The sequence below is a fragment of the Pelecanus crispus genome, chromosome 6, assembly GCF_030463565.1.
Source record: "Pelecanus crispus isolate bPelCri1 chromosome 6, bPelCri1.pri, whole genome shotgun sequence".
NCBI lineage: Eukaryota > Metazoa > Chordata > Aves > Pelecaniformes > Pelecanidae > Pelecanus > Pelecanus crispus.
The window spans coordinates 14,908,907-14,927,319 of record NC_134648.1 but is presented as its reverse complement, the minus strand read 5'-3'; the positions used below and the strand labels follow the sequence as shown (position 1 = coordinate 14,927,319).

General features: G+C 41.7%; 1 protein-coding gene across 2 annotated transcripts in view; it reads left to right on the top strand.

The window, feature by feature from the left end:
* Positions 1 to 14,848, top strand: part of PSMA1 (proteasome 20S subunit alpha 1) — a 32,850-nt gene extending 18,002 nt beyond the window's left edge. The window contains exons 1-10 of one of the 2 annotated variants that reach the window (XM_075712158.1): positions 5,028 to 5,079; positions 5,794 to 5,838; positions 8,760 to 8,861; positions 9,358 to 9,461; positions 10,306 to 10,394; positions 11,117 to 11,187; positions 12,149 to 12,278; positions 12,952 to 13,031; positions 13,877 to 13,981; positions 14,487 to 14,848. In XM_075712158.1, coding sequence (XP_075568273.1) covers positions 5,077 to 5,079; positions 5,794 to 5,838; positions 8,760 to 8,861; positions 9,358 to 9,461; positions 10,306 to 10,394; positions 11,117 to 11,187; positions 12,149 to 12,278; positions 12,952 to 13,031; positions 13,877 to 13,981; positions 14,487 to 14,543 — 786 coding nt within the window. In that variant the 5' untranslated portion in view covers positions 5,028 to 5,076 and the 3' untranslated portion in view covers positions 14,544 to 14,848. Of the gene's footprint in view, positions 1 to 5,027; positions 5,080 to 5,793; positions 5,839 to 8,759; positions 8,862 to 9,357; positions 9,462 to 10,305; positions 10,395 to 11,116; positions 11,188 to 12,148; positions 12,279 to 12,951; positions 13,032 to 13,876; positions 13,982 to 14,486 lie in introns of those variants that run through there. The other variant, XM_075712159.1, reaches the window with a different exon arrangement.
* Positions 14,849 to 18,413: the final 3,565 nt, after the last annotated feature.

Here is an 18,413-nt window from a genome sequence, read left to right as displayed (position 1 = left end):
GTAGTAAAAGTCAAACTCCCAACAATTGCTAGACATTAAGCAATGGATTTTTTTTTTTTTTTTTAATTTGAGGAAGGTTGAGGTTAATTGATAACACTTTTATACATAAAAAGCTACCTAGGGCAGGAAGCTATACTGCATGAAGCATGAAATACAGGCCGAAGAAATTAAAGTAGGGTATTTGAATGTTACAGCAATATGCCCGTTCCTACTTGCTCAACAGTAACAGCACTGCTATTTGCCAGTAACCACTTGTCCACCTGACAGGAATGGCTCTGTGATCTCCCTGGGACCTGTCCTTCCCCTTCTCCAAGGGAATGGAGATGCCGCCTTCATTGAGTCTGTCTCTTACTCTGGCACAACAGAGTTTTCTTTCTTCCTCTTTTGCAATCTGCTGTGCCTAGGTAGCACAAAACATGCAGTCCTGGGAGTGTTACCACTGACACCAGTGGAGCTGATCAGTTACCAAAAAAACTCCATACAACTACAGGAGTACAGCACACAGCAACCCAGTGGTTAACGTAGATTGACAGTGAGTGGTACCCCAAAAGGGGACTTGGTGGAATGTTGTTTCCTCTAGGGAATCGGCAGAAGAGGAGGCATAATGGCCTTGCCTTTTAGTTCCTGTGTATTAATTTCTGCAGAGTAATGCCTGCCATCGCTCCGATGTCAGATGCTGTTTATAACTACCCTGGAAACATAACATAGAACAAAATAGTACCATTAATTTCTCTTGAGACTGTATACGCATGTTTTAGGTTAGCTATTTTTTCACTGCTGCACCTAGTTCAAATACTGTATCAGCAGTATTGTAAGGTGGCTTGAAAAGTTTTGTTTGTGAATTTGTCCAGTTGGTCTCTCAATACATGACCAAAAGACCACGATGTGTTCATGTGCAAGGGTTTTCACAGCACACGTATGACCTGTCTCAGGAAGTACCGCCTTGTCTTTGCTTGAACCTGCTGCTTTTAATGACACTCAATACCGGTGTTGGAGGACAGAGAGAAGCATCGTTACCTACTCAGCATTTCTGTGCCAGTGGTGATTTGAAGAGCATTCATCACCTTTCTTTATCTGTAACTTAGACTGAAGGCTTCTACTCTTCACTGTCATTCTTTATATGAAGCTATTCCATCATTTAAATCATTCTTTCCGCTTTTCCCAGTGCCTTCACTACTGCCACATCATTTTAAGGTGAGAAACAAGAATTACAGCCAGTATTCAAGTCTGAATCGTGTCAGGTGCAGTATGGATTTATACAGTGGCATAGTAATGCTTTACATTTTGTTGTTCTTCCTAATAATTCCTAACATTTAATTTGGCCGTTACTGAGCATTGAAGATGTTTTTGTAGAGCTATCAACCGTGTATTCATTTCTCTGAAGTGATCCCAATTATCAGGTTGCCAACTGTGAAACTAAAAGTGAGAAAATACTATTTTCTCCTAACATAGATGTTTTAGAAGTAGATTATTTAAATGTGAGGATAGGTTTAGTTTTACTGTTCAGTCCTGTAGTCTTTTGTATTCTGATTTCTTGATGTAATATGGTGATTGCTGCTTGTCATTCACTTTTTTCTGTGCAATTAAATCTGTATTTCTTTAATCCTCTTTTTCTATTAATTCAAACCTTCTATAGAACTATGCAAGCATATCTTAATACTGCTGTTAAGACTGTTACCAAAGAAAATGTTTGATGCACTTGCCTATAGCTTTTAGTATTATAAAATTAATACCTGTGATATGGATATTTGGGATAGTTTTGTAGATATTTAATAATGGATCAGATACAGCAGTGGCAAAATCAATGTGAAGTTGTGTCCCACGTTGCCTCATCGATGTGTCTTATAACGTGGCTTGGAGAAAACAGCAGTTCAACCGTGTTGGTCACTCAGCACTGTTTTTTCTGCTCTGTCAACTGCGTCTGTGTTGCTGTAGCCTTCTATCACGTGGATTTTTATCTCCTATGAAGCTGTCTAAAACTGAGAGATTGTTGCGTGCAGGCCACTGTACCACCATTAAACGTAGCAAGGGTGACATTTTCTCACGTGCAGAGGTAATGCTTATGCATCACTTAAATTTATTGAAACCCTCATTTAAGGCCTTAATTCAAATTTTCTAACAACTTTGGATGACTGACAACTAACTTCACTAATTTCAGTAACTGTTTGTCATATTTGGGCAAATGTATGTAAAATGCTTCCTTTCTGATCTGATGCCTTTGTTATCTGAAAAAGCTATATGATTTTGCCTTATTCGTTCCTTTCTCTCATTTTGTATTTAGATATTATACTCTTGGATCAAACACATCAGTGGGGTAGGTTGGGTGCTTGAGATGAGATGCACTGAGATGTAATCAGAAATCCGTGACAGACCTACTAGCTTTAGCCCTGGCTGTAGAGGTCTCATACTAAGCCCGAAGGGTGAGCAGGAGCATTCAGAAGGAAGTGAATGACTTCCTTCCATAGTAAGCGTTTCCCCTTTATAGAGATTATTCCTGCCTCTGACATCCTCTTGTGCTGCTGCCTTGGGAATATGGTAACAGTTGTGCTGCCTGAAGCACTGGAGAGCAGCTGGAACGCCATTCCATGCCACCCTTCCTGCTGTCACGTGGCCTGAATTTGCTTTATAATAAATTTTTAATAGCTGGACATCTGGTTGGTTTAGTTTTGAATATATTTTTCTATCCATGTAATAAAGGAAAAAAGACCACTTCAGGAAAATACTTAAGTTGTTACTTAATAAACCTATACAATAGTTCGTATAGTTTCCAAAAGTTCTTCATTTATACAGCTTTTACCAATTTTCTGTGTGAAGTTTTACAAATCCTGCCTTTTTATCACTAAAATCGTGGTTCCTAACATTACTTGCTGTATGTATACAGAACAATAGAGAGTCTTGGCATAGTTTAGCGTTCTGTCAAAGCCAAAAGAGAGGAAATACCTGTCTATTGTTCTGTTACTGTAGGTGGAGTAAATGGATCTTTAGGGAGTCCCTTATTGCTGTAGGAAGTTATTGTAGAATGGCATTATAGCAAAGACTACGGGAATATTCACTGAAAGTTCAGTGAAACTTGAAAGCCATTCAGCTCCCTTAATAAAATGTTTATATATCCTGTTCCAGTGCGCACCAAACAATGGTGAAGAAAGGAAATTATTTCAGATCAAATGAACTTGTATTAATCAGCAAGCTTAAAAATAACAAAACAAGTTAGATAATTTAAATCAGTCTGTTTAGATTTTTTTTTTTTCCCTAGGTGACACTGTAGCCCTCTCCAGGGAAAAAGAGAAAGTTCTCCAGTGGTAAGAGGAATGTGTTATTGGTCCTGCAGTAATCAAAAGGTGATAGAATACTAGTTTGACTTTAATGGCTGTGACTTCAGGAGCTGGATACTTGTTTAAAAAAATACAACATATGAATACAGTGTTAACTGATTCTCTTTTGTCTTAATGCTTGAGTCATGCAATCCTATAGAGCAATTTTTAACTCACTTTTCAGGTACAACTATATAAAAATATTTTACATTGTCCAAAATAAGAGCTCCAGTAAGCAATTAATTTTTGTTAAGCACTTGTTTTTATCTTTATTTTGAGAGCAAAAAGACCCATTTAGAAATTTAATCACATCTTAGCTGTAATTAAGGAAGATGTATTTTTCTAATACAATGCATAATAGTGCTTCTCCTTTACCTTTATATAGTTGAGACTTCCTGTACCCTTTTTTTTCCAAAACAGAAATGTAAGATGATTTCCAGTCCGATACATTTGATTAACAGTTTTATGCCTACCAAACTGCCTTCATTTGGTTTTTTTACCCTGAACTGCTTAAGCTCATAACCTTTGTTAGGCTGGACATAAGTATGAAAACTTGACTGCCATTCTGGGAAGCACACCACTTCATAAACTGCATGCTTGTGATACAAGGGCAACGACTGAAATACAGCTTTAAAACTACCTTCTAGTGGTTTCAGAGCAGGTAGGATAGGACTCTGTAGCCTCCTGAAGTGAGCGGTGCCATTCGCATGCTCGCCGTCTGCACAAGATTGGTGACACATGCACTCTACAGAGCTCCCTCCTCAACAGCAATGGATTTTGCCTCAGAATAGCAAAAGTGACGGGGAAAACGGAACAAACCTAGTATTGGTGGTTATGTGGTATCTTTGGCAGTGCCTGTGTGCATCTGTGCACAAACTCACGATTCGGCAAATTCTCACAGCTGTTTTGGAGGTAGGTTTTGTGAAGTTGGCATGTTGTTTGAGGGTTTTTTTTAATCAATTTTTAAAGAGTAACTGTGATTGAATTTATCCATACGTGCTCCTATCTGTAGCTAAGGTTTTCATATAATCTAAAACATATTCATAGCAACAGCTGTAGCAATTGTGCTTGTTCCCATGCTCGCTTCATATCCTGCGAAGAACAAAGAGGGAGTTCTCTCAAAGTACAAAGAAAAGGCAATTAATAGCACATGCCTCCTATTTTACGTCAGTGCCTTTATCTCCAGCGCTTTAAAAATTGCTACGGCTTTTTCGAAACCAATAAAATGGCCAACATCAGCTTTTCGTCAGAAAAAGCATTTCAAATTCCACAATGCAAGTTTTCCTCAAGTAAGGAAATGTTTGCGTTGCACGCGGGGCTCTCAGTGTCCAGAGGCACGCTGCGTCGCTCCGAGCAGGAGAAAAACCGAGCAGCGGGGCGAGCACCGGCAGCGCAGGCCGCAGGGAGCCGCTCGCACAGAGAAGCCGCCAGGGTTTGCAAACTGAAGGGCGACGATTCGTACACTGGAAACGGGCCGCGAACAGGCGACCGTCCGCAGCGCCTCGGGGTGCCGGGGACAGCCGCCACGGCGGCGCTGCCCGTCCCGGCCCGTCCCGGCCCCCGCCACCCGGCGAAGGCCGCGGCGCCGACGGGCCCTGCGGCAGCGCGCATGCGCCGCGGGGGCGGGGCCGCGCCGTACCGCGCGCTCGATCGATGACTCGAAGTGCGGCTAGTGCTGCTTGGCCGCTTCCAGTCCAGAGCGAGCGCTGCCGGAGCGGTCCCCCCTCGCTGCCCCGGAGCCCGCGCCGCTGTCGGGGGAAGGAGGATGGTGAGGGGCGGCCGGGGCGGGGGCCAGGCCAGGGCAGGGCAGGGCAGGGCAGGGCACCCCCGCGGCCCCTGCCTGGGCTGCGGAGCGGGCGGGGGAGGGGAGCGGAGAAGGAGGGAGCGGGGCCGTGAGTAAGCAGTTCCCGAGCCGTGCGGGGCTGGGCTCGCCGTGGGCCGGGGCCGGGCCTGGGCCCGGGCCTCGCTGCTGGGGCCCGTGGCTGCCCGGGGAAGGGGGCGGCCGCGCTCCCCTCGGCGGGGCCCGGGGAGGGGGGCGCAGCGGCGGCGGGGCGCGACCCTTCCGTGCCGGCCCGGCGTGGCGGTGCAGAGGGGTGGGCTACGGCTGCCCGGCTGCCCCGAGGGGCGCGGAGGGGCGCCGTTAACGCCGGCGGGGGCTGGGCGGGGAGCGGGGCAGGCAGCGGCCCTCCCCGGCCCGGGCAGCGGCGTCTGCGCTGCTGCTCCCGGTGCTTTCCCTCCTGGCGTCGGGGGCTGCGGCAGCGGCTCGCTGCGCTCTGGCTTCGGGGTTGTGCTGCCCGTTAAGTGTGTGCTCGTACTGCGGCGCGAACAGAAATTTGACCGGAGGACGGTCCTCTGGTTCAGGCCTGGGAAGGGGTGCTTCGCATAAAAGGCCCTGTAAAGACAATGACCAGAGCTTCACTCGGGAATGCTCGTTTTGCCTGCTTATTAGCTATCCTAATGGATTGTATGTTGTTGTTTCTAGTTTCGCAACCAGTATGACAATGATGTCACAGTTTGGAGCCCTCAGGTAAAATGTTCCCAAGCTTGCTAACTGGCTTTTTACTTGCTTTTTATTTTTCCTTCGCTTTTGGTATCCTTCAGCAGTGGTATCACAATAGCCTAGATTGTTTTCGGGTGCCTGAAGCTTACTGCAGTCTGCTCCCTTCTTGTTTTGTAGGCTGCAGGTTTCTCGAAAGCCATTAGCATATCTCTAAGCTTCTGGTGTATGAGCCTGAACGATGCTTAGGTGGGCCCTGTTACCTCAAAACACTTAAGGCAGTTGTTTTCTGAATGTACCTGTGAGGTAGGAAATAGATGCTGTCATCGCTGGGGGTTGGGCTAGATGACCTTTAAAGGTCCCTTCCAACCCAAACCATTCTATGATTCTATGATTGGTTTACAGACCTATAACAAAAATTTGGTAAGGAAGGTATCAAAAAGCATGAAACTGAGCTTAAATCTCCTAAATATTAGGCTACTGCTAGGTCATTCCCTCTTTTATTCACTAGCTAATGTTGGAAAGGAACTATTTAGGTTACAGGTGGGAAGAACTTTTTCATATTTTTTTTTAAAATAAGAGCTTTACTGTATTCAGATTATTCAGAACAAAATCAAGTTATTGAAAGTTAGTATGTAGTGCTTAAGTGAGAATATGCTGACTTCTTCAAGTGTGGCATAACATCACCTGTTTCTCTTTTTGTGCAGACGATTTTTACTGCCTTGTAAGCCGCTATTTGAATGACTGTACCCATATGGTAGTCTGAAGCATGGAATCCGAGGCACTGATTTTTGTAGTATGAATTCACAGATCTTAATTTTCTAAATTGAAGTGGTCACAAACGTCCCTGTTGAATAAATTCCATGTATAAAGCTTATAATTATAACATTGAGAGCTAGAACATGCAAGTGATTAAATGCCATATAATTTGGTAATGCAGTTTACATTGCGCTTCAACAATGAAGTCTCTGCAGCTGTGTGTCCCTAGCATCCCATGTTGTGGAATGTTAGGGAGGCTTCATACTATCTCTGTACTTAAGATTATATTGAGTTTTGCACTTGAATTTGAAATTTTATTACATCTGAACCAGTTTCACGTTGTATATTCTTCTAAAACTTACGCAGGTTGTGTTGGCTTCAAAATAAATATTCTACAATTTTAAAATCAAGTGTCCATTCGGGTGTTTAATATTGCCTCTTCTCTTGGTATGTACATTTTAAGATAGGATACTTGTGGAGAATCAGAGTCTTGAAAATTGACTCGTTTCTAGATTTAGCAAAACTAAAGATTTATTTTAAATCCAAACAGCAAATTGTATTGGTATAAAGTTAACGTATCATTAGGTTGTGGGTTTGTGTTACTACTGCAAATCTTTATCATGCAGTAGTATTGTTTGAAAGATACATTTTTAGCATACGTTGTAATAGAGCATGTTTCGTACTTTCCATCCTGTATGAAGACAACCTTGAATATGTGAATGGTCTTTAGTCAATATCATGATAGCTGTAGATGGCTTTGAACTGTTTTCATCCTTCTTGATGATTGTGTTTCTCTGGCAAATTCTGTATCAGGAACTTTAATATTAAAATTTTTTAATCTCTCTGTTACTTTAAAAATTACTTTTAAAACTGTAACATTCTCTTGAGACTTTTAGTGGATATTGTGAAGTCATTAACAGTACTAATTTCTATTTTTTTCATAAATTGTCTTGAAAATATGAATAGTGTTGATATCTTTTTATAAAAAGACATTTAAAATTGCTATTCCGCTGCAATTACTGCTCCATACTTTCCTGTAGGTGAGGCAGTGATATGATACAGTAATAATTATCGGCACTGTTAATACAGGAGCAAAGAATAATCATATTTTATTGGGGGGTGTTTTCAAATAGTGTTGTAAAGAAAAGGAGATACAAGATTAAAGACTAGAAGGGGTTTCACACTTTTACAGCCTTTCAAGTTATTCATTAAAGTTGATAAATACTTGTTGGACAGGTCGCAGTGATTCTATACTGCTCTTGGGCAGGAAATATCCTATGTTATTGAAATTCCATTTATAACGTAGTGGATGAAATGGAACATTAGGGTGTTTTAAGCATCTAGTGAACTTTTGATTTGAATTATCTAGAGAAATACAAAACGTTTTACCAAAAAAAAAAACCCCAACAACCTAATAGAAGGTGATTTCCTGTAGATTATCCCCAGTACATTTCACTATAGCAGCTACTACATTACACTCCATCGCAACTGTTAGGATGCAACTGTATGCTGCAGTTAATAGTTTCAGGACTTGCACAGCAGCAGTGAACATGCTGACTATTTGACATAGGCTGGCCAACTGGAGTGCAAAAAATTAGCTACTTTGCCCTCAGCAGTTGCATTAAAAGGATGTTGTCTTATTTTTCTGCAAAGCTCCTGGCCACCTTTGCAGAACTTGTGGGGACTTAAGTGTCTTTGAGACCTCTACTCCTCTTTCAGACTTTACTGCAGTTGACTAATAACTTGTTCAGAAGTTATTAGGGAACGGATGGTGAGACATAACAATTGCATAAGATTCATTTCTTCAGGAAACTCGATTAAAAGTTAAGCGTCCGACTTCAGCTGGGAGTTCTGTCTTTGAATCACATTGGGTCAAACGCTGATTCCTCTGAAGACGGTGACAAAAGTCTTGTGATTCTAATAATGTCAAGATTATTCACCCTTTCTTTTTAGTTTTCCTGTTTCTTTGTGTGCAGTAGTGAGTGGCTTGGAGATGGTCAGATTTATGTGGGTTAATAGTGAGGCACTTGCAGAAGATAATTGAGGAAGTCTATTGGTTGTAGGTTTAAACTGTGTTATGCAGTCAGTGTACCTGTTGGGGTTGGGGAATCAAAGGTCTGAAAATCAAGAACCATTGAAAATTGATACAGAGGATTAATTTTAGAATGATTACCTTTGATTTTTTTCTGTAGGGCCGAATTCATCAAATCGAATATGCCATGGAAGCTGTGAAACAAGGCTCAGCCACTGTGGGGCTGAAATCGAAAACACATGCAGTTCTGGTTGCTCTAAAGGTAACTTCAAAACTGTGTTCTTGGGACAATAATGTTAGTAAAAAAGTTTTGGTTTGGCAAATTAGTTTTGCACAGTCTGAACTTTTATGCGTAATGTAAATGTGATCCCAGTTTCCTGTTGCTTGAGTATAGAACTATAAATGCTTTCAATATCTATGCAAAGCAGATTTTCACAAAATGGTAAAGGAAACGAGTGAAAGATTTGGGGGTTTTTTCCCCTTTAAAAGATAAGTGTTCCTTTTTTTTTTTTTCATTAGTTATTAAGTAGTAAAACTTTATTTCTTTTCCCAAAGCTTGAGTGGGTGTCCTTTCTTTCTTTCTGACAGTCTCCTACTGAAGTGGAATTAGGTTTTTTGTCTTCTGTTGCAAGTTTATAATTTTTTTTTTTTATTGTTTCATGATCATATTCAGTTCTTGCTATAAATGTTAGCAGATTTCTCCACAGTGCTTGGCAAACTGTTCAGTCTGCCACATAGCCTTTTCCTTTTATGCACAGAGAGCACAGTCTGAGCTGGCAGCTCATCAGAAAAAAATCCTGTACGTTGACAACCATATTGGTATCTCAATTGCTGGACTTACTGCTGATGCAAGACTCTTGTGGTGAGTATTTTAGTTGTTGACATACACAGTTCTGCAATAATGAGTGAAAGTTCATTTGTAGACTATTGCAAATGAAATTTTACGGTCAGCTAAGGATTAGTCTTGAGTTACTGCTCTGTTGTACTATGCTAAAGACCTCAGCGTGAAATTCTGGCAGATTTTTAACTAGTTGGCAGAAATCTCATTTGTTTGGCCCAAAATTTTGCTCTTTGGTTTTGTTACTAGTAAGACAGTCCTGTCTGGTTTCCTCAGTGTGATGGGCTTTCCAAGCAGTCTGAGAAAGTGCGTCACTTGTTTCCCTCTAGCAGCTGCTTCTCTGTACACGCATTTAAGAAAGTTATTAAAAACATACACTGCTGTATGTGTTGGCTGCAGAGGGGTTTGCTTTTTACCTGCTGGCCACGTAGTTTCATCAGAGGAGGTAAATGTACACAGAAAGAGTGTTCCTCAGTTTGATGGGAAACGACAAAGAAGGCATAGGAAGAATTTCTAAAACAAATTTTAATTGCTGTAATGTTACAAAGAAACGTTACCATTTAACTGTGGCTTTTTTCCCAGATGATCCACCTGTTGCCTGCATGAACTTCTACCTTCTTTGCATTTGTATGGCTGAAATACTATAACACTCTTTCAAGCATGTGGTCAACTTTCTAAATAACAATTATAGGTCACGATGAAATGAAATTATGTAATGCCTTTGACCCTTTTTCTCAACAAGCAGAGCTGAAACAAAGATATACTTACCTTAACAGACAAGTATTGAGACAAAAACTTGTTGTGACTTTCATCTGTGCACTAGTTTGATTTTTTTTTTTTAATTCTTTCTTTTCTTTTTTCCTCCTAGCAATTTCATGCGTCAGGAGTGTCTGGATTCTAGATTTGTGTTTGATAGACCTCTTCCAGTTTCTCGCCTAGTGTCACTAATTGGAAGCAGTATCCTTTTTTTTTTTCTGCTTGTAACACTTTTATAGCTTTTTACGTGTTCATAAAATGATTTTCATATATTGCAAGTTAAGTCATATTAGATTGAAAAAGTTAATTCGAAGTTAATTTTTCTTTATTCACATTGCTTGTGTATTCTTTCAGAGAATATCCTATAATATGCACTGAACTGGTAGAGAAGCAATAAAGTGCTGTGCAACATTTAACATAGCACTGTTTTTCTTTTACACAGCCCCGTGCCTTTGGAGGTGGGGGAGGAAGGGTGACTGCACTGTTCAAAACCTGATCATTTACTGGATTGCAGCTGCTCTCTCAGATTTTTTTTTTTTTTTTTTTTTTTTAGCCTGTGGCAACTTCTGTCTCTGCATGGAACACAGCAGAGGCCTTGTGTTCTGCTATCGGGTTCCTAGAAAAAGTTCAAAGGGATAAGAAATTAAATGAGGCTGCACAACGTTAGGTGAACTGTTTCTAGTACTTAGTTGAATGCACCACTCAGTTATTTCAAAAAGCTAATTGCTAAATATTCTTTTGGTGGGAAAAAGGTTGGTATTCCAAGTAAGTTGTAAGATCTGTTTCTTTTGAATGTAGTCTTCACTCCTGCAAAAAGGTTTGCAAAGACTGTATAACAATTTTGGTGGATCTCTGCTTGGCTTAGGAAAATGCTTTGGGTAATTAATATGTTGTTTTGAGATTGCTTCCTTAGCTTACTTAAGAAACTCAGATACCAACGCAGCGTTATGGCAGAAGACCGTATGGTGTAGGACTGCTCATTGCAGGTTATGATGTAAGTAAGCTGTGCTGGTTTCTATTGATGTAAAAGAAAATGTCCTTAATGTGATTTTTATATAACAAATAGATGTTAAGAGGGGAAGATGGAAAAGGCAGACTCATGAAAATTCTCTGAAGAAGGAAATAATTTTCTGTATCTTACCCTAAACCATAACTTTTTAAAATGTTAATTACTAGCTAATCCTATCTACACTTATGAGGTGTACCTTTGCAAAAATGAAAAACTCATAAAGTCCAAAATGAGATATGGCAAAAATTAGATTTGTCTGTGTTGTCGGGGATCAAAATGTTGATACCATGACGACAGTAATTATTTTGCTATAATCATGGAGCTTTGCAAAGTATTATTTTAAATACTTTTTATAAAAAATGCATGTGAAAATCATCACTGGCCTTTCTCTTACTTGTTTAGCAACAGCAGTTGCTTAATGCAGCACACACAGAATCTCTGCCTTCAAGATTTTTGACATGAGTAAGGTTGAAGGAAATTGTCGTCTTGCCTGAAATCTGGCATGTCATAGTTAAGTCTACAGCAGCTTTTTACTTTTGCGCAGATAAGACAGAATGCGTGTAAAATATCTACTGCAAACCATGAAGTAGGAAGCACAGTACAGTTTATGGAACAGAAAGAAACATTTTTGGTGCCAGCTATCCTGCTCACATAAAAACCGCATTGTAATGAACAAAGTGTAAAGAAAGATTTTTTTTTTTTAAGGTTATTTAGATTTTTTTTTTTAGATTATGGCTTTTTTTTTTTACAGTAGCTTTGAAGGAATTGTATAAAAACAGTGATGTGATAAGCAATATAAAATATATTTATGTGCATACATATAAGCTATGCAATGTACCATGAAGCAAAACTGTTTTAGAAAATATCACATGTTCCAGCAGCAGACTTGGTGTGAATTTATACATTTGTTTTACGTTCTGTGGGGTTTTTGTTTCTCTCTTTGTAGGATATGGGTCCTCACATCTTCCAGACTTGTCCCTCTGCAAACTATTTTGACTGCAAAGCAATGTCCATTGGTGCTCGTTCACAGTCAGCACGAACTTATTTGGAGAGACACATGACTGAATTTACTGACTGTGAGTAATGAAACCCTGTCTACCTAATAGTATTCATCAATTATGCAGTTTATTTTCTGCTACTGCTCTGTTCTTTTGCATTTAGTAAGATACGAAGATAAATTTTGGGAGCCAAGTTTGGCATAAGTGTAAATCTGCATGAAGACAAAATTGTAGAGAAAATGTTACAAATTTTTGTGTCTTAACATCTGGATGCTTATTGCATCTAATGAAAAGAGCAGTGCTTGTAAAAGCAGAGACAAAAGTAAAAGGCCTCTGCCCTGTTTAACCTGGGGAAAGTACAATTCTTTCCGTATCGGAGCAGGGATAGTATGTCAGGGCAAGCGTTTAGGTGGTGCATTTAAAATGGTGAATTTGTTTTTGAATGAAGTGGTGACGAGGAGGCTATTGGATAGCTGCTTGGGGAAAAAAAAAACTTTATTATTACTGCAGTGGAGGCAAGGCAGGTGCCAAAACCAGATGCATTCAACTTCAAATGTAGGGAAGGGCTGGTTTCTCCAGGTATACTTTTATAACCAACTCTTGTGTTCAGTACCAGAAAGGAGAGGAGCTATGGAAGTCAAGTTAGCCAGGCTGATTTTCTGGTTGCCAACTAGGAATGGGAAGAAGGGGAAATGAGTGTCTGGAGATAATACCATTTAGTTTGTAAATGTCTTTCTGATTTTGTTTTAAGGTAATCTAAACGAGCTAGTTAAACATGGACTGCGTGCCCTGAGAGAGACTCTTCCTGCTGAACAGGATCTGACCACCAAGGTAAATACTAGGTTTTCTTAACAAGAAATTTTACTGCCTCTGTTACTAGCACTGAAATTTGGAAGCTGAATACTGGTAGATAATACCATCTTCATTTCATGTCACCAGTTTATATACAGTTTCCTTAATTATTTCAGATTCCATTTTCTTAACAAAAATGGTACTTTCTCTAAATAAGACATTGTTTGGTTGCTTCATTCTATTTTAAACTTTGATCAGTATTTAAGATACATTACATGCAGCTAGAATCACAACTTTTCATTGTAAGCGCAGTCAGTAATTCATCTGGGAGGTGAGGGAAGGTAATGTACAAACAGTTGATTGAGTATCCAGCATCAAAAAGTTGCAGAAACGTCTGCAATGAAGTGAGGAACTGTTGAACAAGAAAATTCTAAGGATATCTGTTAGTTGGGTGTTCTGCTTGTGGCTGATCTACCGTTTTCCATGTTTAAGTTTCTTTTATTCTTAGCCCATCTTGTTTTTTAGAATTTTTAAAAATAATGAAACTGCGAAATAAGATTAAAATAAGTGGTTTTGAAAAAATCATGTGTTATTAAAAAGAAAAAAAATTGAAAGAAATTGAAACCCTTGAAAAGTGGTTTTACTGACAAGATTTTGAAACATGATAGCTTTTGTAGGTTATAAATCTGCCTCCCTTCCCTTTTGTAGTACAATCTACCAAATAGAGAGTCTCCAAATTTCCTTTTTTCCTTAAGTAGACACAAACTGCACAATGAGTCTCTCTATTGCAGGAGGAAACTTCCATCTGTTTCACAAGCGAAAGCTGTAAAGCCGGTTATTTGCAGAAAAATGCTTCTCACTTCTTTCAAAACTTTGCTTAACAGAATGTTTCCATTGGAATTGTTGGCAAAGACATGGAGTTTACCATCTATGACGATGATGACGTAGCACCGTTCCTAGAAGGTCTTGAGGAGAGACCACAGAGAAAGGTGTGTGGTTTAGATATAAATCAATAGGCTTTGTTGAAAGGCAGCATTTTGTGAGATATGACCCATCACATTTATGTTTATGACATTTAATTCTACTACTGTAGTAGATTTTTAGGAATGTTATTTTTAAAATACGAAGTTGCTATATGAAAACGGTATAATCTTAGCTGGAGACGAAGATGCTTATTAAATCGATTTATGCTGAATTGGTGCCAGGCTGTTCCAATGCCGTCATCTTTCCTCATCTTTGATCAAGTAGTGGTTTTCACTTTTTTGCAACGGAAGCGGCTACATATGTTTGTCATGCCTGTCGCAAGATGCATCCTTAGTCTCCTAATTACCAGCTCCGTCTTGTTCCATCCTTAATTTGGATAAGACTACTTTGTAAGTTATTTGCTGACATGAGCTGTGCTGACCACTCGTGATGCTCAATCCAGGATAAAGCTGATTTGTCAAATGTGGTTTTCTGCCTTCCTATAATAGATGTATTTTTCCTCTCTTTAAGCCCGCTCCGCCTGCTGATGAACCTGCAGAAAAGGCAGAAGAGCCGATGGAGCACTAGTTGGTGGATGAGTTCCTCTGTTAACATACGTCTAATTATACAGGAACGTTTATCCATTTGCTGGTAACTTTATCCTCACCTATATGCGTTTTCTGCTGATACATTCTGAGGATTACTCTTAAAAAAGAAAGAAACCAGCCCACCTATCCTTAAAAGGTAGACAGGAGGTCATAATTCGGTGTATTTTCTTTGACAAGAAAGGTGTAATCATTTTCTAAATAGTACATGATACTGTTTTTTAATGAAAAGCATACTGTCTTTAACTTGTAAGGACAAGTGGAAATAAATCACTTTCTTGGAAACTGCTTTGGGTTTTGGGGTTTTTTTATTAATCTGAACAAACAATGATTCAAATACTTGTGTCATATCAAGGTGCCATCATGCATTTCACCATTTGTCAGAGTGAGCATTTGCTTGCTGCATGTAAATGTGGTGCTGTTGGAAGCTGTTGAACTGAGAGGACTTCAAAATACCTACAAAACTGCAAAATGGTTGTGGAACAAATAGGATGCAGCGTGTTTCACCATGTTGTCTTGTCATTGTCTCAACTTGAGAAGACATTTCTGGTTATGAGTGTTTACCAGAAACATTGGAGGCTGTATTCAGCACAAAGCTGCCAAACAGCTTGTGTTTTGGTTTTTTTGAGCACTCAGCTTTAGTAAACCCTTAGCTTGTTTGGAACCGAATTGTATCACGTTATTTCTTCAGAGCCATCAGCCAGCCATGGAGTAGGGAAGGGCTTTTAGCTTGCTCATGGCCTAAATTGAAGGAACAGGGAAGTACATAAAATTCCCATGACACGTCCCGTGAGCTGTGGAGTCTCTGCATTGCTGCGGAATAAACAGGTTTGCCGGGCTTCTGTCCCTTCAGCTTCCCCTGTGCAGTCTGCCTGAGGGGTATCCGTTTGGATTCAAGCTGAATGCCACAAAATTTGGGACTAACAGTGACTTCTTTAGGAACGTCTGGCAGGGAAGGCCAGGGAGTCAGTGCTTCCCAGGTGCAAAATGGGTCTGACGCTGTATTGTAAGCAAAGCGAGTTCAGTGTTACCTTTTTTCATTTTTCCGTGTTCGGATCATTCTATCATCATTATTCTCACTAATGAATACGTTGAAAAGGATAAGAAGTTTTTGGGGTGAACTCATGTGGGGGTTTGATATCCTGCTCAAGGTACTTACTTAAAAAAAAAAAAGACAAAAAAAAAAACCGTAAAAACTTGCATCTTATTAATAAAGCATGGTGCTGTTTCAAACAGGCTTGAAATACTGTGTTGATCCATTTTAAATAGTTCGGTCACGAAAATATTAAAATGACATCAGGGCTGTGTGTATTTGGTTTTAAGCACTAGACAGAGCTGCTTTTAATTTTATTTTTTTTCTCTTCTATTATTTTTCTGCTATTATTTTTCTATTTCTCCCCCCGCTCCCCTTTTTATTTGTTTGGTTTGGTGGGGTTTTTTTTAATTTTGTGTGCGTTGGTTTGGTTTGGTGTTTGGGTTTTTTTGTTTGTTTGTTTGTTTTTTGTTTTTTTTTTTTTAAATTTTGTGCGCGTTTGGCGGTTTTTTCCCCATTACTATTTTTTACGGTTAGCGAGCCCACCCTCCTGCCTGCGCGGGAAATAGACGCAGGGCTGCAGAGCGCTGACGTTGCTTTTCACGGGGTAGTGACGTCAGAGGTGGAAGCCCCTCCTCCCGGCCTCGTGGCGGTCGGGCGCGCACCACTTGCTCGCCCGCACGGGAACGCGAAAGGGGCGGGGCCGCCGCCGGCGGCCCCGCCCCTTTCGCGTTCCCGTGCGGGCCAGAGGCGTGTCCCGCTACGGCCGCCGTACGATCGATGTGGCCAGGGGAGGGAGCGGCTCCACGTCAGCCATCGCCGGAGCGGCATCGCGGCGGGCAGAGCTCCGCACCGGGCCCGATTCGACCGGACCGGGCCGCCGCGCCAGCGGGTACGGAGCCTTGCGCCTGGAGAGCAGCGGCCTCGCCGGGGCTGGAGGGCGGGCGCAGGGCGGTGGGGGCCGTGGCGGGGCTGCCGCTCCGGCGGGGCTCGCAGGCCCGAGGCCTCACGGCCCCGCCGGCGTCTTCCTGGTGGCTCCCTCAGGGGAGCCCCCAGCACCGCTAACGGGGGGGCTACGGGCCTGCGGGGGCTGAGGGCCGCCTCACGGTTTTGGGTGCCGGTGTGGCGCGTCCTCCCGGAGAGGTGCTGTGGTGTTCCGGTGTTGTAGCTCTCTGAATTTATTCAGAGGAATGGCAGGCAAGCGGTGGCGTCTGAATATGTGAAGTTTTAAATCGCAGATAAATACGCCAGGCGTTTCCAGTAAAAGGTAATCACCTGGAAAATTAAGAGAGACACCTCCCTAAACTCCTATGAATTTACTCAGGATTTTTAATAAGTATTTTTACATTATACATTCCAGGCTGCACATCAAGGAAATGATGTTTTCTCAGGGTTTTGTTTCATAAGGTAGTCGAGGGTAGGATGGCCCTGCAGAGGGACCTGGACAGGCTGGACCGATGGGCTGAGGCCAACTGTATGAGGTTCAACAAGGCCAAGTGCCGGGTCCTGCACTTGGGTCACAGCAACCCCATGCAACGCTACAGGCCTGGGGAAGAGTGGCTGGAAAGCTGCCTGGCCGAAAAGGACCCGGGGGTGTTGGTCAACAGCCAGCTGAACATGAGCCAGCAGTGTGCCCAGGTGGCCAAGAAGGCCAACAGCATCCTGGCTTGTATCAGGAATAGTGTGGCCAGCAGGAGCAGGGAGGTGATTGTCCCCCTGTACTTGGCACTGGTGAAGCTGCACCTGGAATACTGTGTCCAGTTTTGGGCCCCTCAATACAGGAAAGACATTGAGGTGCTGGAGCGTGTCCAGAGAAGGGCAACAAAGCTGGTGAAGGGTCTGGAGCACAGGCCTTATGAGGAGCGGCTGAGGGAACTGGGACTGTTTAGCCTGGAGAAGAGGAGGCTGAGGGGAGACCTTATCACTCTCTACAACTACCTGAAAGGAGGTTGTAGTGAGGTGGGTGTTGGTCTCTTCTCCCAAGTAGCTAGCGATAGGACGAGAGGAAATGGGCTCAAGCTGTGCCAGGGGAGGTTTAGATTGGATATGAGGAAAACTTTCTTCACAGAAAGGGTTGTCAAGCACTGGAGCAGGCTGCCCAGGGAAGTGGTTGAATCCCCACCCCTGGAGGTATTTAAAAACTGTGTAGATGTGGCACTTAGGGACATGGTTTAGTGGTGGACTTGGCAGTGCTAGGTTAATGGTTGGACTTGATAATCTTAAAGGTCTTTTCCAACCTAAACAATTTCATGATTCTAAGTTCATAAGGCTTCCCAAGGATGTAGCTGGGAGAGCAGGGGTGGCTTTTTGTCTTTCTGTCATGTGTAAACTATATAACTTTCAATTTCCTTGTACAGGTACTCAGAAATTTTATTGCTGAAGAAGTAGAGTAGCATCTACTTTTGTGTCTGTGGGATTCTTGGTAAGATCAAACTGTGATTTCGAGGCTTGGTGCTTTGCAGTGAGGAAGACTTGGTGGTGGTTCTCCCTGCCGAGTCTCCCAGCTCTGCGTTTTAGGAGAGTTGTTTCTCACTGCTACTTTTCAGAGCCTAAAATACACTCCCAGTTTTCATGCTTCAGAGACCTGTTTTGGCTGTGATTTTTGAGAGAATTTCCACAGTTGAGATACTTGTGTGGGTAAAGATAACTGGTCGACTTTTCGCACAGATCTGTTTTATGATCTGTTTGAGTAGTTATTGGAGATGACGGTGCTAGCTGCAAGGCTTTGAGGCAGGAGTTCTGGGCAAGAGTATGAAAAAAGTATACAAAAAGCTGCTGAGGCAAGAAAACAGTTGTAATTCTAAAAATGAGCAGGAGTGC